General features: G+C 45.5%; 1 protein-coding gene across 1 annotated transcript in view; it reads left to right on the plus strand.

The window, feature by feature from the left end:
* Positions 1–23,821, plus strand: part of NWD2 (NACHT and WD repeat domain containing 2) — an 88,214-nt gene that overhangs the window by 24,444 nt on the left and 39,949 nt on the right. Inside the window, exon 2 of the mRNA XM_081959807.1 lies at positions 11,493–11,581. Within this exon, the coding sequence (XP_081815933.1) occupies positions 11,493–11,581 (89 nt within the window). The remainder of the gene's footprint in view (positions 1–11,492; positions 11,582–23,821) is intronic.

Below are 23,821 nucleotides of genomic sequence, written 5' to 3' on the forward strand. Positions count from 1 at the left end.
ACACTCCTATAACTCAAGGACCAAAGAGACTAAGATTTATGGGTATTGATGATAATTCAAAATGGTACAAATTCATTGATACTAAACATGTGATTGTCATTTCACAATCTGCTAATTTTGAGGAAGACATTGACTGGTCCAGGATTCATTCCAATGATCCTGAAGTTTATTTTCCTAGAGATGGTGTTCCAGATGCCACGCAGCCTGATGACAATTCGCAGGCAGATATTCCTTCTACCAGTTCTTCACAACCTGATGTTCCGTCTTCTCAAGCCGCGGATGCTGATGCTAGCGACGAACGTGAGGACGAGGATGATGATGAAGAAGAAGAAGAAGACTGGTCTGTTGTTCCTAGACGCTCCAAGAGGGCCACAAAAGGAATCCCTCCACAACGTTATTCATGGCAACTGACAAAATCACCAGTACCTTTGATTTGCAACGTTACTCTTCCTCCAGAGACATTCACACAAATCAAACAGCTTCCTGATTCAGAACAAGACAAGTGGTATGATGCAATGCAGGATGAAATGGACAGTTTAAAGAAACTTAATGTATTCACACCTGCAAAACCTCCAGCAAACAAGAAAGTCATTGGCACCCGATGGGTCTACAGAATCAAGAAGAAACCAAATGGTGAGTCTTTATACAAAGCCAGACTTGTAGCTCAGGGTTTCGCTCAACGTTATCCTGAGGACTACACAAACACTTACTCACCAACAGTCAGAACTGAAAGTGTAAAAATTGCCTTAACCACTGCAACTATTCTTGGTTTAGAAGTTTTCCAATTTGATGTGGACACAGCTTATCTACATGCAGACCTAGATGAAGAGATCTACGTGAGAAGCCCTCCAGGATTCCGAAAGCAAGAAGGGGATACCTGGTTCCTGAACAAAAGTCTTTATGGTCTGAAACAGTCAGGTTTAATGTGGTATTTATGTCTTACTGACAAACTAAATTCAATGGGCTTTATTAAGTCCGAAACTGATGAATGCGTGTTCACAAAAAGATCTAACAATGCATATGAGATAATTCTTGTTTATGTTGATGATATTGTTTATATTGGTCCAAATAAGAAAATGAGTGAGATTTTTGCTAAAAGTTTGCAGAGATACTTCACACTAAAATCTTTAGGACACATTAGCACTTATTTAGGTGTTCAAATTGAAAAGACACAGAAGGGGTTTAGTCTTTCACAAGAGGAGAAAATTGACCACATTCTACATCATTGCAACATGAAAGATGCTAGCACAACAAAGACACCCATGCAAACAGATTTTCACAACTTAACACATGAACCAAGTCCTGAGTTCGAGGATCAAACACTCTATCGTTCAGTCATTGGTTCACTATTATACATTAGTAGTTGGACCAGACCTGACATCGCACTTAGTGTTAATCTTTTATCACGACACGTAGGTAAGGCAACACAATTTCATTGGTCATGCATTAAGAAGTTGTTGAAATACCTAAAACACACTAAACACATGAAGTTATTGCTAGAACCAACACACACTGATCAACCAAAGTTGATTTGTTTTGCCGACGCCGACTGGGCGAGCGACAAGAAGTCACGCAAAAGCACTTCTGGTTACATGATGTTCCTAAATGGTTGTCCTGTTTACTGGCAAGTGAGAAAACAGAGTTTTGTTTCATGTTCATCTACTGAAGCTGAATATGCTTGTGTTTCAGATGCTTGTAATTCTCTAACGTGGTTTGATGCTTTGATCACAGATATCTGGACACGTCCGATTCGACCAATCACCGTGATGGAAGATAATGTATCTGTTGTTTATATTTCTGAGTCACATTTTACAGGTTCTAGGTCCAGACACATTGACATTCGTTATCAAAACACAAAACAATTAGTTAAGCAAGGTTTTGTTAAATTGCAATATGTTTCTACACATGATCAGATTGCAGACATGCTTAACAAACCACTTGCCGCAAATCAACACGAGTATCTGCGAAAGAAGATGTGCCTTAATTGATGATTTGATGACGTCAGCCCAGACTAGCAAAAGAAGGGGTGTCACGATGTTAAAAAGTTTGCTAGGCCTGAACTGCCTGAATTGACACTCAAGAGTTAAACTAAGAAAGATTTATTGCGCAGGTCATAAAACAAAAAAAGGGTTCTTATCTGAAAGTGATTTATTGCGCACGCGTTACACATTCCAAAATTCCTCTCTTCTTTGTTCGGCAGCCAACTTTGGCAAACGTAGCTTTCATTATCAAAATGTAACCAATTAGTTATTTCTGTTTCATCTACTTTTATTATTTTATTATTAAAGTTTGTTTATTAATTAGAATATTTTCTTAAAGACTATTTCTTTTCTAAATATCTCAAAAGATATGCGGAAGGGAATCAGCCACGGTCCATCGATTTCTAACAGGGTGTTTTTTCCCCTGACAGAAGTACTACTACCACTCTGTAAAACTCTAGTAAAGACCACACCTGGAATACCGCAACCAATTTTGGTCACCACCAGTGGTGGGATTCAAATAATTTAACAACTGGTTCTCTGCCCTAATGGCCGGATGAGGGGACAGGGACAGGGGGCGTGACAGGCAGTACTCAGCCTCCTGCAGCCTCCTGGGAGCAAAAATGGGCTGGGGTGGGTGGGCGCCACACACCCCCACACCCCGTTTTGGGCCTAGTAAGTCTCCTTCACTTACCTGGGAGCCAGAGACCCGGGGCATGTAGGCAGGAAGGGGCGGGGCCAGCCAGCAATTTAATAACTGGCTCCCCTAAACCAGCCCGAACCGGCTGGATCCCATCACTGGTCACTGCACTACAAAAAAGATGTGGAGACTTTGGAGAAGGGCAACTCAAACGATCAAAGGCCTGGAGGCTAAAACATAGGAAGAAGAACGGCTACAGGCTTTGGGTTTGGCTAGTCTAGAGAAATGAAGGACTAGGGGGTGACATGACAGCAGCCTTCCAGTATTTAAGGGGCTGCCCAAAGAAGAAGGGGTCAAATTGTTCTCACCCAAATCACCTAAAGGCAGGGCAAGAAAGAATGGTTGGAAACTAACCAAAGAGAGAAGCAATCCGGAATGAAGGAGAAAATTCCTAACAATGAGGACTGTTAACCAGTGGAACAGAAGTTGACTTCAGAAGTTTTAAGTCCTCCACCACTGGAGGTTTTTAAGAAGAAACCAGATAGTCACTTGTCTGAGGTGGTGAACCTATGGCATGTGTGTCCAAAGTGGTACATGGAGCCATGTTGCCTGGCATGCATGGCGTTGCCCCTTCTTCTTCTGTGTTTCTGGTGTGCATGCGCAAGTGATAATCAGCTGGTCTTTCTGCATGCGGCAGTGCTGGAAACCGGAAGAGATGGTCTTTCATTTTCCAGCATGTGTGTGACCCAGCTGATCGGCACCTGCGCATGCGCGGCAGTAACCAGAGGATTTTCTGGCTGGCATGCGTGCATGCGCTGGAAACCAGAAATTCATTTTCCAGTGTGCACATGCCCCCTGGGAAGCTCCTCTTCCAGATCACAGCCCAGACGAGCACACAAAATGCTCACTTTTCAGCACTTGATGCCGAAAAGGTTCGCCATCACTGGTATAGGATCTCCTGCTTGAGCAGGGGGCTGGATTGCAAGACCACCAAGGTCCCTTCCAGCTTCTATTCTATTCTATTCTATTCTATATTCCAATATTCTATTCTATTCCATTCCATTCTTTATTCTTCTATTCTATTCTACTCTACTCTACTCTATTCCTTTTCATTCCATTCCATTCTTTATTATTTTATTCTATTCTATTCTATATTCCAATATTCTATTCCATTCTATATTCCAATATTCTATTCTATTCCATTCCATTCTTTATTCTTCTATTCTATTCTATTCTATTCTCCAATTTTCTATTCTGCTCTATTCCATTCCATTCCATTCTTTATTCTTTTATTCTATTCCATTCTATTCTATTCTATTCTACTCTACTCTACTCTACTCTACTCTACTCTATTCCTTTTCATTCCATTCCATTCTTTATTATTTTATACTACTCTATTCTATTCTCCAATATTCTAGTCTGTTCTATATTCCAATATTCTATTCTATTCTATTCTATTCCATTCTTTATTCTTTTATTCTATTCTATTCTATTCTATTCTATTCTCCAATATTCTGCTCTATTCCATTCCATTCCATTCCTTATTCTTCTATTCTATTCTGTTCTGTTCTCCAATATTCTAGTCTGTTCTATTCCATTCCATTCTTTATTCTTCTATTCTATTCTATTCTCCAATATTCTGTTCTATTCCATTCCATTCCTTATTATTCTATTCTATTCTATTCTATTCTAAAGGCATGGGTGCATTTCAACTTGGTGACTTTTAGGATCATCTCTGCTTATGCTGATAGTCACGCAACCTACTTAAAACAGCATACATTGGAAGGTGGGGGGAAAGAAAGAATCATAGAGACAGTAATAAAACTGGGTAGACTGAAACGATCCGTCTTCCCCCCGAGAACTTTCTTAGAGCAGCAATGGATGCTTTGTGTTTGCCAATCAGCCCCGTGGGAGAAAGTATCATTCAATTCCGAGATCCTGGAGCTCGGGAATCCCCCCAAGGAGGAAACGGTAACAAATCCAATTGCTTCCTGTCCACCATGTTTGGAAAAGAGTCGGATGAAAGTCTAGGCAGAACCGCAAACAGTCAGTGGGTGTTACTGGAGAATATTAGAGGAGGAAGCAATATTGATCTAGCATGCAAAGATGAACATTTCGTATAGAAAATAGTATTTGTAGCTTAGAGTTGAACTGGCTGATCCCTGGTGTTTTTTGAGCTTGGTGGCTTTCGTACAGATATTTCATAACCCAACTGGGGACATGGTCAGTGCAACCCCAGGCAATGGGGTTTGGGAGGAGGAGGAGGAGGAGGAGGAGGAGGAGGAGGAGGAGGAGGAGGAGGAGGAGGAGGAGGAGGAGGAGGCTCACCAGCAGCCAGCGGAGCTGGCAGCGGATTCAGATAGTGAGGAGGTTGGGGAGGAAGATGAGCCAGTCCTGGAGTCTGGGGAAGGCTCTGATGAGGGCTCTGTGTCGAAGGCAGGGAGGGGGCCAGGGCCATCTGACAGTTTCCAGCTGCCTTCAGAGTCAGACATCAGTGGGGCAGATGAACAGCTGGAGCCTGTTCCCAGTGTGTGCATGCGCAGAGTTGCCAGACGAAGGGAACAGCTAAAGAACAGGGTTGACTTGGAGTAAGACCACAGGTGGATGATGAATGGCCCCTCCCAGAAGAAAATAAAAGAGGAGCGAAAGGGGAGTGGAGTTTGCAGGAGACCATTAGTTCGCTTAATTGGTTTGTGACTCTCCGAGATTCCTTGCCAAGTTTTGCAGATGTCGGCCTGGCAGCTCTCCAAGCCAGATAAGGTCTGTGACTGTAAATCCTCCCTTGAAATTCAAAGACTGCTGGATGTGAATGAGCAGAATTCATAGTACCATGGCCCGTGGAAAGTTATTCTGGATTAAGACAGGATATTTGTATATATTTGTTCCTCTTTTTTTGCCTACAGTCCATAACATTGGCTCAGCCTCTTTAAACAAGCAGGAATAATACGTCTGGATTCATATTTATGGCCCTAAATATTACATTCCAATAAATAAGATCATGCTGCCAGAATAGGAATGTGCAATCATATAATCATTATGACTTCAAGAAGAAAGAAGCAATTGTTATTTTGGTCTGCATTTTTATAGATGTTATCTTTAGTACAGGCTGATATCACAGTACTTAATTCATACGATTCAAAAATTAACTTTTTCCTTTCCACGTTAGCAATGATAAAGGAACATTATTTGCCTTCTCCAAAGGCAGATATTTAAAAATCTCCTTCCACATTTAAAATAAAAACTGAATTGTTTTATTTCGTTATCAAGTAGACTCATTTGGTAGCGATCCCACCTTGAAAAGGTGTGGGTGCTATAAATTTATACAATTTAAATTGGATGACCTGTCAGTCATCCCAATTAATTTATTCCTTCTTATTTACCGTTATTGTTTTTTCCAACAATCCGATATATTGAGGTACATGGTAAAACAAATTTGCTAGCCTTTTTAAACACACTGTATATTATGCATGCTGAATTTCACTTATTTGAGTAAAAATAAATTTCCATAATTAAGCCAAACTAGGTCTCCTCATTCTTTGAAGGTTTTCCTGAATAATTGCATTCATTTGAACTTTATGATAGTTCAATTTTAGTTCCTAGGTGTAGAAATTTCAGGAATACAAGAATAGAACAAGTCAGTTGCTGAACTCTAAAGGCTCCCCTTGCACATATGTGCTAGTCGTTCCTGACTCTAGGGTGCAGTGCTCATCTCCGTTTCAAAGCCGAAGAGCCAGCGCTGTCCGAAGATGTCTCCGTGGTCATGTGGCCGGCATGAGTAAACACCAAAGGCACATGGAACTCTGTTCCCTTCCCACCAAAGTGGTTCCGATTTTTTCTACTTGCATTTTTACATGCTTTCAAACTGCTAGGTTGGCAGAAGCTGGGACAAGTCCCGGGAGCTCCCTCCGTTACACGGCACTAGGGATTCGAACCGCTGGACTATCGACCTTTCTGGTCAACAAGCTCAGTGTTTTAGCCACTAAGCCACCATGTCCCTTGCTGAACTCTATAACTGGCTAATTTTCAGTCTTTTCTCCTTCATTTAATCGAATCACGACAGTTCTATAGACTAGGTGAACCTTGGCTTAATGCCAGTAACTGTGAGAGGGATTTTGGCATCCTAGAGGACAATCACTTAAATATGAGCCAACAGTGTGCAGCAGCACTCAAAAAAACCCAATGCAATCCTAGATTATATTAATAGAGGGATAGAATCAAGATCACATGAAGTTGTAGTACCACTTTACGAAGCTTTAGTAAGACCACACTGGGAATACTGCATTCAGTTCTGGTCACCACGATATGGAAAAGATGTTGAGACTCTGGAAAGAGTGCAGAGAATAGCAACAAAAATGATTAGGGGGCTGGAGGCTAAAACAGATGAAGAACGGTTGCAGGAACTGGGTTTGTGTGTTCACTCTAGAGAAAGGAAGGATTAGGAGGGGACATGATAGCAGTCTTCCAATATTTGAGGGGCTCCCTCAAAGAAGAATGGGTCAACCTATTCTCCAAAGCACCAAAATGCAAGATAAGAAGCAATGGATGGAAACTAAACAAGGAGAGAACTGACGTAGAATTGAGAAGGAATTTCTTGACAATGAGAACAATTAATCAGTGGAACAGAAGTTGCCTTCAGAAGCTGTGGGTGCTCCATCACTGGAGGCTTTCAAGAAGATACTGGACAATCATTTGTCTGAAATGGTATAGGGCAGGGGTGTCCAAACTTGGGAACTTTAAGACTTGTGGACTTCAACTCCCAGAAAATTCTGGGAGTTGAAGTCCACAAGTCTCAAAGTTCCCAAGTTTGGACACCCCTGGTATAGGGCGTGTGTTGGCAAACTGTGGCTCTGGAGCCGCATACGGCTCTTTCAATGCCCTGCTGAGGCTCCCTGTCGGCTGAATCCACCACTGGCTGGCCCCATTGGTGGGATTCAAAAATTTTTACTACCGGTTCTGTGGGCATGGCTTGGTGGGTGTGGCTTGGTGGGCATGGCAGAGGAAGGATACTGCAAAATCCCCATTCCCACCCCACTCTAGGGGAAGGATACTGCAAAATCCCCATTCCCACCCCACTCTAGGGGAAGGTTACTGCAAAATCCCTGTTCCCTCCCGATCAGCTGGGACTCGGGAGGCAGGGAATAGATGGGGGCGGGGCCAGCCAGAGGTGGTATTTACCAGTTCTCCAAGCTACTCAAAATTTCATTTCTGCTACTGGTTCTCCAGAACTGGTCAGAACCTGCTGAATACCACCTCTGGCTGGCCCCGCTCTTTGCCCTCCCCTTCCAGACACTCCTCGCCTGGCCTGAAAGAGAAGAGAGAAAAATGAAACAGAGAGACAGACAGACAGAAAAAGAAAAAGAAAGAGAGATACACAGAGAGAGATACCTGTTTCCCACAGAAAACACCAGGAGCTACAAAACCTGATTAGGTGTGGCTGGGGGTTGCCATGTAACTGGGTGGCAGTGAGTGATGTTGAATTGGCCACACCCATCCAGATTTTGTGGCTCCTGGTGTTTTCTTTTTTGTGGGAAACTGGTCCAAATGGCTCATTGAGAGTTTGAGGTTGCAGACCCCTAATATTGGGTCTCCTGCTGAAGCAGGGGGTTGGACTAGAAGACCTCCAAGATCCCTTCCAACTCTGTTCTTTATTTGTTGTGTAGAACTCTGATCATCCCAGCTTTTGAGCTCCAAAGAAGCTGGTTCAGTTTTGCCGTTAATTGACTTAATAGCCCATTCAAACATTGGAAGTAATTAAGCATGGAAACACTGCTTTTAGTGGAAACCACAGGATATAACTAAAGAAATACATGATCTCTGAACCGACCTAAAAGAAGGCAAAATTACCTTCTTTAAATATCGCAAACTTTAATCATAGAGGAAAAAGTTCACTGCAGATTTTGTTGCTGCTTTGAGGGTATCTCAACAGGTAAATTTTGCAGTTTTACACATGAGAGTAGAAAGGAGGTCAGTTAAATTGAAAAAAGTTTTAACTCTTAATTTATGGTTAAAACAATTTGCTTGGCACTAAAAGCATTTGATTTCTCTTACAGTTTTGGAAAAGGGACGCAGTGGCTCAGTGGCTAAGATGTTGAGCTTGTTGACCAGAAGGTTGGCAGTTTGAATCCCTAGTGCCGTTTAAAGGAGTGAGCTCCTGTTACTTGTCCCAGCTTCTGCCAACCTAGCAGTTCGAAAGCATGTAAAAATGCAAGTAGGAAAAATAGGAACCACCTTTGGTGGGAAGGTAACAGCGCTCTGTGCACTTTTGGTGTTTAGTCATGCCGGCCACATGACTATGTACTTGTCTTCGGACAACGCTGTCTTCCAGTTGGAAGGGACCTTGGAGGTCTTCTAGTCCAACCCCATGCTCAGACAGGAAACCCTACACCACTTCAGACAAATCCAAATCTTCTTAAAAACTTCCAGTGTTGGAGCATTCACAACTTCTGGAGGCAAGTTGTTCCACTGATTAATTGTTCTCACCGTCAGGAAATTTCTCCCTAATTCCAGGTTGCTTCTCTCCTTGATGAGTTTCCACCCATTGCTTCTTTTCCTGCCCTCAGGTGCTTTGGAGAATAGCTTGACTTTCTCTTCTTTGGGGCAGCCCCAGAGATATTGGAAGACTGTTATCATGTTTCCCCTAGTCCTTCTTTTCCTTAAAGTAGACATGCCCAGTTCCTGCAACCGTTCCTCATATGTTTCAGCCTCCAGTCCCCTAATCCTCTTTGTTGCTCTTCTCTATCATGAGTTTGATACCCTTGATCTAAAGTCCCCCAACTGTTCTTGTGCCTAAATAAATGTGATGAATTTGAGCTTTCCATCATCTCACTAAAGTTGGAGTTAATTCAGAAGCTGATCTAATTTCCAAAACTCTTGGAAATTCTTCTGTCTCTTTAGAACTTCACGGCATCTACCACCAACTAGAATGGCTAAGATGTTCCCAAACTGATCGCCGGAACATTGGAGGTGTGGGTATAAACGTTCTATCACATGTGGTGGACCTGCCCCGAGGTTGGAAAATATTGGCGCAAGATAAGGAAGTGGCTGGAAGAGATAACTGAGCAAAAGATAGAGCTGAAGCCAGAATTATTTCTCCTGGGAATCTTTGATGCAAAAATGGAGAAAAAATTATTAAACTGCAAGTAGAATTGTATTAGCACAGAACTGGAAACAAGCAGATATCGCCCCAGATTCGATTATAAGAAAGAAAATCTATGAATGTGCAGAAATGGATAGAGTGTCTATGGAAATGAAGGAGAGGGAAGAAACCAAGTATTATCAAATTTGGAATAGATGTTATACCTGGCTTGAAAGTAAATGTAAAACTTAAGGTATAAAGGGTAAAAGTATAATATATATGGAGTATTTAAATAAGGATATAACTTAGGATAGTGGTATAGAGATAGAATTTTTTGTAAATAGGATTGTTACGGAAAATATATACCGATATGGAAAAGCTGTTACAAGTGTAAATTTGTGTTGTTGTTTTTTAAATGTTGGAAAATGTAATAAATATTATTTTTTTAAAAAAAGAAGAACTTCACGGTCTGCTTTTGTGGAGTAAGACCAGAGGTGGTATTCAGCAGGTTCTGACCAGTTCTGGAGAACTGGTAGTGGAAATTTTGAGTAGTTCAGAGAACCAGTAAATACCACCTTTTGCTGGCCCCACCCCCATCAATTTTTTGCCTCCCAAGTGCCAGCTGATGGGGAGGGAATGGAGATTTTGCAGTATCCTTCCCCTGGAGTAGGGAGGGAATGGAAATTTTATGGTATCCTTCCCCTGGAGTTGGAGGGAATAGAGATTTTGCAGTATCCTTCCCCTGGAGTGGGGAGGGAATGGGGATTTTGCAATATCCCCCTGAAGTGGGGAGGGAATGGAGATTTTACAGTATCTTTCACCTGGAGTGGGGAGGGAATAGGAATTTTGCAATATCCTTCCCCTGGAGAGGGGAGGGAATGGAGATTTTACAGTATCTTTCCCCTGGAGTGGGAGGGAATATGGATTTTGCAGTATCCTTCCCCTGAAGTGTGGAGGGAATGGAGATTTTGCAGTATCCTTCCTCTGAAGTAGGGAGGGTATGGAGATTTTACAGTATCTTTCCCCTGGAGTTGGGGGGGAATATGGATTTTGCAGTATCCTTCCCATGGAGTGGGGAGGGAATGGAGATTTTGCAGTATCCTTCCTCTGAAGTGGAGAGGGTATGGAGATTTTACAGTATCTTTCCCCTGGAGTGGGAGGGAATGGAGATTTTGCAGTATCCTTCCCCTGAAGTGGGGAGGGTATAGAGATTTTACAGTATCTTTCCCCTGGAGTGGGGAAGGAATGGAGATACTACAGTATCCTTCTCCTGCCATGCCCACCAAGCCAAGCCACGCCCACAGAACCGGTAGTAAAAAAAATTGAATCCCACCACTGAGTAAGACAGCATTCCTATGAAAGACAACAACCTCAGAATATCCACAAGAGACAGGATGAAAAAAGTAGAGTGTTCAAAATATATATACTTTAGATGTCACACTGAATTATTGTCACAGTCAGAGGTTTCAAGGCTTCCTTATGATGGCTTGATTGCTGCTGGTCTTATCTTTCCAGGGCTACTGCTTCCTTAAAAAATAAAAATACATCTGAAATCTGTGTTGTGTATAAACATTATGCTGAATTATTGCCATAAGTGTTCAACTAAATTTGAGTAAATGTCACAGTAAGTGTTTTCTGTTCAACAAGCTATTCCCTAGAGCACAGAATCAAGGTTTCTGCCTTACGCTTGCATTCACAATTTTTAAAATAAATGTTCTCTTTTCTCCATAAAACGACCGAGCTATAAATACAATGTTTTTCATTGTTTCATTTTGTTTTTTCACCTCCTCACTTACAGATACAGTTGCAGAAAGGAATGCTTTACGAGAACATGTGTATCCCAAGCTACGGGAATTCTGCCGGGAAAACTATGGGATGGAATTTCAGGTACTGTCCTACCATTTAAAATTTTAAGCCGGGATGTTCGAAAGCTTGCTTAAACCAGGGGTCGGAAATCGTAAACACTCAAAGAGCCACAAAGTCCTAAAGGAAAGCCCCCCATTCAATTCTGGAGCTGACCGGAAGTCCTGTTCCCCCACCATAGAGTCTCCTCCTACTGCGGCATCCTTTTTCCGCGGTTGGCTGGAATTTCAGTTCCTCCACCATAGAGTCTCCTCCTAGCACAGCATCCTTTTTCCTCTACCTGTCCTAACCAAAAGCCCTATCAATTGTGGAGCTACTGGTGACAGGGAGCCGCAGCAGAGGGATGAAAAGAGCCACATGCGGCACCAGAGCCACAGGTTGCGACTCCTGCGCTAAACAGAAATCTGTTAGACGTCAGTCCTCTGGAGGTCAACTGATTTTTTTTTTTTTTTGAGTTTCAGGGAGCAAAGCCTCATGTTAAATATTGCTTTTTGAGACTTATTTATTTTAAAAAATAGCTTGGTTTAAAGATAAATTGATACCTAGGATACAGCTGCAATCCAAGGTACGGTTGCCATTTAAGCTTATTGGATTTCTATGTATCGATCAGTATGACCCACGTTGCCTTTCTAACAATTCCCCCCCCCCATCCTAAACCTTAACAAGGTTTTAGCGGCTACTGCCAAATGGAATTAAATCATAGCCTTTTCCTTAGGAAATTCTTGAAACCACCATTTTTGCAAGACTGGAAGAAGATCTTTACTCAGTTTTTTACCCAAAAGAATAACTCCAAGGATTTAGAATAGAATAGAATGGAATGGAATGGAATAACAGAGTTGGGAGGGACCTTGGAGGTCTTCTAGTCCAACCCCCCGCTTAGGCAGGAAACCCTATAGAGGTTAGAGTGTACCACCCACAACTACTAAGTGCCACTCTTAGTAATGTGGCTCCCAATTTGAGGAAAGGTAGGATGGAACCCTGCAGGGTAGTCCTCACCGTACGATCACAATCAAGCCCAAAATTTACATCGCTAAGTGAGACATTTGTTGAGGGAGTTTTGTCCCAGCTTATTCTTGCCAGGGTTGTTAAGTGAATCACAGCAGTTGCTAAGTGAGTCACATGTTTGTTAAGTGAATCGGGTTTTCCCCCCCTTGACTTTGCTTGTCAGGAGGTCACAAAAGGGGATCACATGACCCCGGGGCACTACAACCGTCATAAATGTGAGTCAGTTGCCAAGCAACCGAATGTAAATCCCTTGACCACGAGGAATGCTGCAAGATTCGTAAGTGTGAAAAATAGTAATAATAATAAGTGCCTTAGAAATAAGTCCCTTTTTTGTAACTTTGATCAGTCACTAAGCGAGGTGTTGTAAGTCAAGGACTAAGTGTCTAAGCGACGTGACTTTTGCAAAACCTCTTTTGTCGTTGTGTGGGTATCCTTGCTCCCAATTTGAGGCAAGATATGATGGAACAATTATGACTATTAGATTTGTGGACTTCCCCAAGAATTGCCTTCTGTTAGGTTTTTTCTGCAACAAAGTATAGCGTGATGACAACATTCATTTGTGGGTTGTAACCAGAAGTGGGATTCAGCCAGTTCGGACCAGTTCGAATGAACCGGATGCTAATTTTGCACCTGGTTCGCCAAGCTGGTAGTTGGAAAGACTGGCTGGCCTCGCCCACCCTCCCTCCCAGGAGTCTCTACGTGGCCCATTCATCATGCCAGGTAAGTGCAGGGCCTGCGTAGAGGCTCTGGGAGGGGTGGAGCAGGATGGGAGAGCAGAAATGGGCCTTCCAGAAGTTACGGAAGTCCAGAAATGGGCCTGTTTCTGGCCTGGGACTCCAGAGCTCAGGGGAGGCCGTTTTCACCCTCCCGGAGTCTTGAGGAAATCCTCTGGAGCCTAGGAGGGTGAAAATAGCCCTCCCCCATGGTGCAGGAGGCTGAATAGGCCACACCCCCATGGCCATGCCCACCAAGTAACCGGGCAGGGAACTGGTTGCTAAAATGTTTCAATCCCACCCCTGGTTGTAATGCTAAATTTACACCTACTTAATCAATATGTGAGTCTGAGTGTTGTGTTTCGGCTGCTGTCTCCAAGGCACTAACTTAAACATCATCGTCACAGCTGGAAGTGACTGTCTGGTATTATATCTAGGTGGCTGTTCTGACCCAGCTCCCCAAACACGACAAACTCTCTGAAGTGAACTCGAAAGATTCCTTTATTAGGAGTGCCGGCAGCTCTGGGCAAAAAAGTTTCTCTCTCAACGCAAGCTAACAAGTCCATCCAGCTGGAAGATGAATAGTTGTCTGCTACATCTATTCATCTCCGCCCATTGACTTTTATCCCCAGTGCTAGGGTGTGGCTTCGCTACTAGCGGTGGCTCTTCCGTCCCAAGGACCAGCCCATAGATTTCTACTGCTCTTCTCTCCTCTGCCTTCTGTGCATCAGCCACTGGACCCAACTGTTCCTCCTCTTCTTCATCAGCTACCTCCAGACCTGAGGGCTGTTGACTCTCCATCTGAGGGTTGACAGACAGCCTAGCTCCACCTCTGTCTCTCTCTCTCTCTCTCTGCCAACTCCATCCCCTTTCCCCCCTCGGAGCTCTCAGGTTGCCTTGATGCTGACCCTGACCCCCACGCCTTTTCCTCCTGCTCTGATTTAACTGCTGGAGCGCCAACAGGCCACAACAGTGGCATTTCTGTAGCCTCACAAAACAAAACGGCCATGCAGCATCCTTAGACGACTTCACAGCCAAGGATAATTATATGCCATTATTGTTTGATCCATTTTTTGCCTTATGATGCCCGTTGGTAGAGTTGCTGGAAGGATGGATCCCCTCGCACATATGTGCTAGTCGTTCCCAACTCTAGGGCGCGGTGCTGATCTCCGTTTCAAAGCCAAAGAACCAGTGCTGTCCAAAGACGTCTCCATGGTCATGTGACCGGCATGACTAATTGCCAAAGGCGCAGGGAACGCTGTTACCTTCCCACCAAAGTTGGTTCCTATTTTTCTACTTGCATTTTTACGTGCTTTCGAACTGCTAGGTTGGCAGAAACTGGGACAAGTAACAGGAGCTCACTCCATTACACAGCGCTCAGGATTCAAACCGCTGAACTGCCAACCTTTCTGATCGACAAGCTCAGCTTCTTAGCCCCTGAGCCACTGCGTCCCTCATGATATTGCTAGTATTGTGATTAAGGTTTTGCCCATGTCAGTTGTGCCTGCCAATCAATCAGCAGGCGTCAAATCATCACAATTTGAGCAATAAAGACTCCTGACTCTGATCTCATCCAAGGCTAAAAGGAGCAATATTGACAGCTTATGTACCAAAGAGGCTGTTTTTTGCATAATTATTTTTGCATGCAACTGTGGGGGAGAAGAGGGACGAGAGCAGTAATTGGGATATGTTCTCTTTTTATGCAGCAATTTGTGCACACACTCAATCAGGCATCAAATCACTTCAGTTCAGTGGTCAAAAATATTGAATTGCCATGATGTGATTATGGCTGGCAGATGAAAAATCAGAACTAGGACAGCAGTATGCCAGTTTATGCTAAAGACACAGTCTCTCTTTTGTAAGGTCTTTTATTTTATTTATTTCAAAGGTCAACTGGTTTTTTTGAGTTTCAGAAAGCAAATCCTCATGTTAAATACTGGTTTTTGAGAATTGTTTTTTTTTAAAAAGAAATAGGACGGTTTAAACATAAATCAATACTGCAGTTCTAGGTACGGTTTGTCAGAGTTTGTTGCAGAAAAATCAAATCCAGAAAGCACACATAGATAATTGATTCAGCTGGATTCATTAACTTCTTTATATCCATAAGAATAGATGAATAAATGTACAATACCAACAGGTGATTCTTCCGAGGAAACACAAGGCAGAGAGTTACAGGCAAACACAAGCAGTTAGCTTTCATTTCCGCAGACAAGCCCAGATAGACTGCTAGTTTACTTCTCAGAGCAGGAGACTGCTTAAGTTTCTGTTTCAATTCTTTGCACAGACTCAGATCTGTTTAAGCTCCCATTGACTGACTTAGTTGCTATGCCTATTCATTGGCTGCCCTTGTTCCCATGTCTCTCCCAGTCATGAATATTTTAACACAGTTGCCATTAACCTTACTGAATTTCTATCTACCGACTAGTGTGACCCATATTGCCTTCCTAAATCCAAAATTGATAGCAGAGCCTCTGTATCTTTGTTTGACAATATTTTTTTCCCTAAGATTTTAGCGGCTACTGCCAAACGGGATTAAATCATACCCTTTCTCTTGGGGAATTCTTGAAACCACCAGACTGAAGAAGATCTTCACTCATTTTTCCCCCAAAAAATAACTCCCAGAATTTATTAGAACAGGGGTGTCAAACCCAAGGCCTGAGGGCCGGATGCGGTCCATGGGGTGTTTAGATCTGGTCCACGGGGGCCACCCTGGAAAGAGCAAAGGACTGGCCCCATTTTCAGTTGAGGCCCTCCTAGGCCTGATTTTCAGCTGCAATAATCACTTGCGGCCCTCTGACAGCAAAAATGGAGCTCGGGGGAATGCATGCGTGCTCCCCCCAAGCTCCGTTTCCACTGGCAGAGGGCTATCAAAACAAACTAAAAACAAAACAAAAGGAGAAATATTTCCCCTTCTGCATTTGAGCATGCAAGAAGGGACAGGAAAGGAGAAAGGAAAAGAGGAAAGTCAAAGAAAGAAAGAAAAAGGAAGGAGAAGGAAGGAAGGAAGGAGATTATAATGAGAGTGAGGGAGGGTCTGAGGGAAGCCCTGCCTTAGCACGAGGCCACCACAGGTGCTCCCGACACAAGTGATGTTGAGCTGGCCACGCCCATCCAGCCCTCTGAGGTCAGACACAACCCTGATGCGGCCCTCGCTGAAATCGAGTTTGACACCCCTGTATTAGAGGAAGCTATAAAATTGATATCGTTACGAAATAGATGGTCAGCAGGTGTCAGCAAATGATATAAGAGAAAAGCATTTAGGATGACCCTTAAACCTTTGCATAATTTTCTCTGCTCAGTTATGGCCTCCCTACAATAACTGTATATATCGGTACGCTCGGAACTGGCAGTGAGTTTCAAGGTGTGTTGTGGTTGACTTTGGGACTACACCAGATGGAAGGTCCTAAGAAGGTCAAGGTCAAGCCATAATTTTGCTAGGGATGAGCCGCCTTCTGCTTCTCCAGACTCTCAAGAGATTTCAAACTCTGTGGCAAGTAAGACAAGCAAACAATAAGCAACAGCCTGATCAAAGAATTGTCTAGAACAGAGATCATGAACTGGTGGTCCGTGGACCACTGGTGGACCCCAAGAACATTTTACTGGTCCACAGAAAAATTATTTGCATTGTTTATATTGCACTAAATCAAGAGTCCTCAAATTACGGCCCCTGGGAGGGATACGTGTAATGGATGCTTGCGTTGCTGCAGAGAGTCTCCCCCCTTCAGGGTCTTTTTGTGCAGGTTGGAGGGGGGCAGAAATTCCAGCTTCTTCAGCCTCCTGGTGAAGGGCTTTGGGTGAAGGCTGGAGGGAAGTATGGCTGGTAGAGAAGAGCCAGAGGGTCTCATTCCAGTGGGACTGCATCATGGCCTGGAACTGGCTGACCACTCAGCCTGCAGAGCCTCCAGGCACCGGTACCTGGCCTTGCACTCCCACAGGTCTTCCCTCTGCTTGGAAAGCCTATGCTTGTAGTCCTGAGTGAGGTGCTTCTGCTGAGGCCTCCTTCTTGGTCAGATCCAATTTGAACTGAGCCAGCTGTTTTGCAAACTCTTTCTCATGGTGGCTGCTTAGCTCCAGCAACGTCTTCCTGTTGGGGCCCTAAGGAGCCCGGGCGGGCAGGCGAGGAATGGCTGGGAGAGGAGGAATGTGTAGAGGCCAGCGAGGCAACGCTTGCTGTGAGTGACATCAAGTTGGCCATGCTCACCCAGCCACATGACCACCTAGCCACGCCCAACCAGCCAGTCATTATGCAGATCATATTAGTGGTCCACGGGATTTAAAATTCTGAATTTAGTGGTCCCTGAGGTCTGAAATGTTGGTGACCCCTGGTCTAGAACACTCCCACCAATACTGGCAGAGCAAGACACTTGCATAGAAACAAGAAAAAACCCCACCCTTCTAGCACTGATGATGTTACCTAGTAAGGTAAGGACAAGTCTGCAAGAAAACCACCAAGCTCAGATAGCACCAAAGACCTCACGATCAATACTTTGGGGCTGCCACCTTTACCCACTTACCCTGGTGAAGCTGATGCCACACATGAACCCACATAGAAACAACCCTGAGAAGAGTCAACCCCATCCCAGGCTAATCCAGGCCTTGGTTACAGAGAGCAGGCTGACAAAACATGGATAATGGTGGATTTATTATACATCAACTTGGCCTTGGAGGTGCGGTGGTTGAGCGGTTAACACTCTGGGCTTGTGAACATTAAGTGGGCTGTTCAAGTCCTGAGAACTGCATGATGGGGTGAGCTCCCGTTCCTTGTTTCAGCTCTGACCCATTTCAAACACACGCAAATGCAAGTAGATAAATAGGTACCACTTCCAGCTACATGACCACAAAAGTATCCTCAGACAGTGCTGGTTCCCTTGGCTGGGAAATGGAGATGAGACTCACCTGTTAGACTACCCAGAGAAAAATACCTGGCCTTTAATAACACCAGGTCAGGGGTGTCAAAGTCGATTTCATTGAGGGCTGCATCAGGGCTGTGTTTGACCTCGAGCGGATGGGCATAGCTAGGGGGTATGGCCAGCTCGACATCACTCCTGTCAGGGGTGCCTGTGGTGGCCTGAACACTCTACCAGTGGAAATGGGCTTCTGAATTCCATTTTCGGCTACGACAGCCTCCTGCAACCCTCTGCCAATGAAAATCGAGCTCGGGAGGGCTGTGTGCAGCTCTCCCAAACTCTGTTTCGACTGACAGAGACACCGCGGGCCAATCCTTTGCTGTTTCCGGGGGCAGATCTAAGCACCCCACAGGCTGGATCCAATCCCTTCTGCTGGGTGACATTGCAAAGATAGTGCAATACAGAGTATAGGTGGGCAGGCCCAATTGCTTACCGGAGTGAACCAGTTCACTCCCAGCTGATTGTCGGAGCTACCGGCTCGCCCTAACAGGTCCGAACTGGTAGAACCCCACACCTGCCTTCTCCCCCCATGCACCCAATTGCTAATATCATTTTTCAAGCTGATAGGTGGCAACCCAATGCCTATTTCCATATTTTGCAGAGTATAAGACACACCTTCCCCCCCCCTAAAAGAGCATGGAAATGTTGGTGCGTTATACACCAAATACAGCCATTTTTGGCCTCCCGAAGCCCCACCCCACATCCCATTTTTACGAAAAACAGGTGAAAAATGAGACATTTTGGCCTTCCCCCATCCCCCAACAGCACTCTGCAGGCTTCAGCAGAGTTGGGGGAAGGCAAAAACACTTCTGTTTTTTGCAAAAAATGGCCCATTTTCTGCCTGTTTTTTGCCAAAACGGGGGGCATTTTTGCCTTCCCCCAGCCCTGCTGAAGCCTGCAGAGTGCTGTTGGGGGCTGGGGAGGACAAAAACTTTTTTTTTCTTACTTACCTCTTTGAAATCTTGGTGCGACTTATACACCGGTGCGTCTTACAGTCCGAAAAATATGGTACATCTTGGAGCAAGTTCCATTCAATTCCGTAAGAGCTTTTTTTTTTTTTTTCTCAGCGGACATATATATAGTTAAACTGTTAAAACATTACAGAAGTGACAGAAGGCTCGCTGTACGTGTTTCAAACCCATTCCTAACGGAAATGTTTCCTTTCATGACTCATTTATTAGGACAGTGTGAGCACCAAACAAATGATAAAACAATGCAGGCACTTTAATGCTATTAAGCTCTCTATGCATAGTCCATATCCATGATAGTCAACCTATGGCAAATGTGCCAGAGGTGGCATGAAGAGCCCTCTCTGTGGGAATGTGCACCGTTTCCAGCACACAAGCACTAAACAGTTGGTTTTTGTGGGCGCCGGAGTGCCAGAAAACAGCTTGAAAACAGCTAAAATTGGCCAAAAACAGGCTGGTTTTTTTGGACAGTTTTCAGGCCATTTTCAGGCAGTTGTCCAAGGCATGTATGGCCGTTTTCAGGCCAGTTTTCAGAGCACCTGGAAAAACACCCGGAAAACGCCCCGAAAAACAGCCTGGGTTTTGGCCAGCTGGTCTTCAACTTTCCAGCATGCACGGCAGCCAGCTGCTCTTCGTGGGCACCAGAGTGACTGAAAATGGTTAAAAAAAAAAAAAAAAAAGCTCAAAAAATGGCCAAAAGCACCCCAAAAACAGGCATGCAGGCACAGGCCAGCTGGTCTTGGGTTTCCAGGAGGCGCACACACATGTTCCGCTTTGGGCATTAGTGGTTCGCCATCACTGGTCTATATTTTTTATGTTTCCAGTTGTAGCACAAGCATCACTCCTACACTCAAAAACCCTTTTGGGTTTACTCTCCCATGGCGTCCACATGTCCAAAGTAGTCTCTTAAAAACCTGCAATTAAAAAAGACAAGGAACCCCAAAATACAGGCAGGCCCCAACTTACAACTGTTCATTTAGTGACCATTTAAAGTTACGACATCACTGCAAAAATGTGAGGTAGTTTTTTAGTTACAGCCCCTGTAGCATCCCCACGATCGGGTGATCAAAATTCAGATGCTTGGCAACTGGTTCATACTTACGACCGTTACTTTGTCCCAAAGTCACATGATCCCTTTTGCAAACCTTTGAATAAGCAAAATCCATGGGGAATTGAGATTCACTCAACAACCGTGCTGCTAGCCTAACAACTGCCGTGATTCACTTAACAACTGTTGCAAGAAAGGGCCAAAGCTCACTTAACAAATGTCTCATTTAACAACAGAAATATTGGGCTCACTTGTGGTTGTAAGTTGAGGGCTACCTGCACCAACTATCTTGGCCTAATGATTGCTTCATTAGATTTTTTTTTCTCCTTTAAATGTCCTCGACTTTACAGAGTCAGCCTCTTGCCCCCAACAATCTGGGTCCTCCTTTTACCAGGCTCAGAAGGATGGAAGGCTGAGTCAACCTTGAGTCGGTCAGGATTGAACTCCTGGCAGTGGGCAGAGTCAGCCTGTAATACTGCATTCAAGGAGGGAGGGAGGGGTGGGAGGAAGGGAGGGAGGAAGGAAGGATCAATCTTGAGCTGTTTAGGATCGAACTGCTGGCAGTCAGCAGAATTAGCCTGCAATGCTGCATTCTAACCACAGGGAGGGAGGGAAGAGGAAGGAAGGGTAGAAGGAGGGAGGGATGAAGGGAGGGAAGGGGAAGGAAGGAAGGAAGGAAGGAAGGAAGGAAGGAAGGAAGGAAGGAAGGCAGGCAGGCAGGCAGGCAGGCAGGCGGGCTTCACAGCCCTCTCTAAACGGTTTGCCTCCAACAATCTGGTTCTTCCTTTTACCAAGCTCAGAAGGATGGAAGGATGAGTCAACCTTGAGCCGGTCAGGATTGAACTCCTGGCAGTGGGCAGAGTCAGCCTGTAATACTGCATTTAAGGAGGAAAGGGAGGGAGGGAGGGAGGAAGGATCAACCTTGAGCTGTTTAGATCGAACTGCTGGCAGTCGGCAGAATTAGAAATAGAAATAGAAATTTAATTTGTTAGCCGCACCCTCTCCGCAAGGGACTCGGGGCGGCGTACAATAAAATATACATACATACATATAAACATAAAAATACACACATATACATACATATACATACATGCATGGAGGAGGTAATAATTAAAAATACATTACATTAATAATAATAAAAATTAAATTAGTCATTAAAATACCCCGAAATAATAATACAATTTAAGAAAGGACTGTCAGGAGGAAAAGGATAAACTACGGTTGAGCCAGGCCAGACAGTTGAAAGAGGTGGGTCTTGAGCTTTACACGGAAGGAGCGGAGATCGGAAGTAATCCTGATATCAAGGGGGAGGTCATTCCACAGGGCTGGGCCCATCACAGAGAAGGCCCTGCTCCTGGGTGTCACCCCCCGACACTGTTTAGCGGACGGCACCCGGAGAAGTCCCTCTCTGTGTGAGCGGATTGGTCGTAGGGATGTATGGGGCAGGATGCGATCCCGCAAGTAACTAGGTCCTGTGCCATGGAGCGCTTTAAAGATCATAATCAGAACCTTGAAATGCACCCGATAGACCACAGGAAGCCAGTGCAGCTCGCGCAGGAGAGGTGTTACATGGGAGTACCTAGTCCTCCCCATAATCGCCCGCGCGGCCGCATTCTGGACCAACTGTAGTCTCCGCGTGCATCTCAAGGGAAGCCCCATGTAGAGAGCATTGCAGTAGTCCAGGCGAGACGTCACCAGCGCATGGGTGACTGTGCGTAAGGCATCCCGGTCCAATAAGGGGCGCAATTGGCACACCAGGCGAACCTGGTGGAACGCCCCCCTTGCCACGGCTGTTACATGGTCATCCATGGACAGCCGGGCATCTAGGAGGACGCCCAAATTGCGCGCCCGTTCCATGGGGGCCAGTTGCTCGCCCCCGATGGCCAGAGATGGAAGCAACTGGTTGAACCGGGGGGCCGGAAGCCACAGCCACTCCGTCTTGGAGGGGTTGAGTTTGAGTCGGTTGTCATCCATCCAGATCTGTACGGCTTCCAAGCACCGGTACATCATTTCGACGGCCTCGTTGGGGTGGTTCGGGGTGGAGATGTATAGCTGCGTATCATCAGCATACAGATGATATCCCACCCCAAAGCCACGGATGATCTCGCCCAGCGGTTTCATGTATGTGTTGAACAGGAGTGGCGAGAGAACCGACCCCTGCGGCACCCCACAAGTGAGGGGTCTCAGGGTCGATCTCTGCTCCCCTGCCAACACACGTTGCGTCCAGCCGGAGAGGTAGGAGCCGAACCACCGTAAAACGGTGCCCCTGACTCCCAACCCCCCCAGTTGGCGCAACAGGATACCATGGTCGATGGTATCGAAAGCCACCGAGAGATCTAATAGGACCAGGATAGAGGAACAACCCCGGGCCGGAAGCCGGACTGGCACGGGTCTAAATAATCATCTTCCTCCAGGTGACGTGGAAACTGTTGGGCTACCACACTCTCTACAACCTTCGCTAAAAAGGGAAGGTTGGAGACCGGACGATAATTAGCTAGCTCCGTTGGGTCCAGAGAAGGCTTCTTGAGTAGGGGTCTCACAACCGCCTCTTTCAAGGTGGCCGGCAGAGACCCCTCGCCCAACGAAGCGTTCACTAGGCCCAGGAGCCAGTCGCGTGTAACCTCCCAGGATGCCAGTACAAGCCAGGAGGGACACGGGTCCAATAAACATGTGGTAGGTCGCAGACGTCCACGTAACCTGTCCAAATCCTCGATGACAACCGAATCAAACTCCTCCCAGAATGGTCTCGCAAGACTCGCCTCGGGCGTCTCCACTGGACCACTGAAAGGGACCCATCCCATCCGGATTTGAGCGACTTTGTCCTGCAGATATTTCCCAAATTCCTCTGCTCTGCCCTGTAGAGGGGCTTCCCGCGGCCTCTGAAACAGGAGGGAGCGGGTCACCCGGAACAGGGCAGCAGGGCGGTTATCTGCGGACGCAATAAGAGCGGCACAATGTTGACGTTTGGCCGCTCTTAATGCCACAAGGTACGTCCTTAAGTAGGTTCGTGCCTGTGCTCGGTCAAATTCGGAACGGGAGGATCTCCAACGACTCTCTAGGCGTCTCTTGTGGCATTTCATCACCCTTAGCTCCTCGGTAAACCAGGGAGCCAGGGTGGTTCGTTGCCGCAGGAGAGGCCGCAAAGGCGCCACTCGGTCTAGGGCCCCGGCAGTCGCACTATTCCATGCGGCTACCAGGTCCTCCACCCGAGGGCGGGTCAGGTCCACAGGAGGTGGCCCAAGCTCCGTCTGGAACTTATCTGGTTCCATCAGGCGCTTGGGGCGGAACCATCTAATGCCTTCCGGTTCCGCCTCCCCGCAGCAGGGGGTAGCACCAGGGAAGTCAAGTCGGAGAAGTGAGTGATCTGACCATGACAGGGGAGTGATAGTTAAATCCCCTATTCCCAGATCACTCGTCCACTGGCCAGAGACAAAAACAAGGTCCAACGTGTGGCCCCCTTCGTGGGTAGGGCCCTGAATTAATTGGGTCAGGTCCATGGCTGTCATGGAAGCCATGAACTCCCGAACCCCCTCAGATGCTTCTCCCATCGACGGCAGGTTGAAATCCCCCATCACTAAAAGTTTGGGGGTCTCAACCGCCACCGATGCGATCAGCTCCAGGAG

This window comes from Natrix helvetica, assembly GCF_964273705.1.
Source record: "Natrix helvetica genome assembly, chromosome: 7".
Lineage (NCBI taxonomy): Eukaryota > Metazoa > Chordata > Lepidosauria > Squamata > Natricidae > Natrix > Natrix helvetica.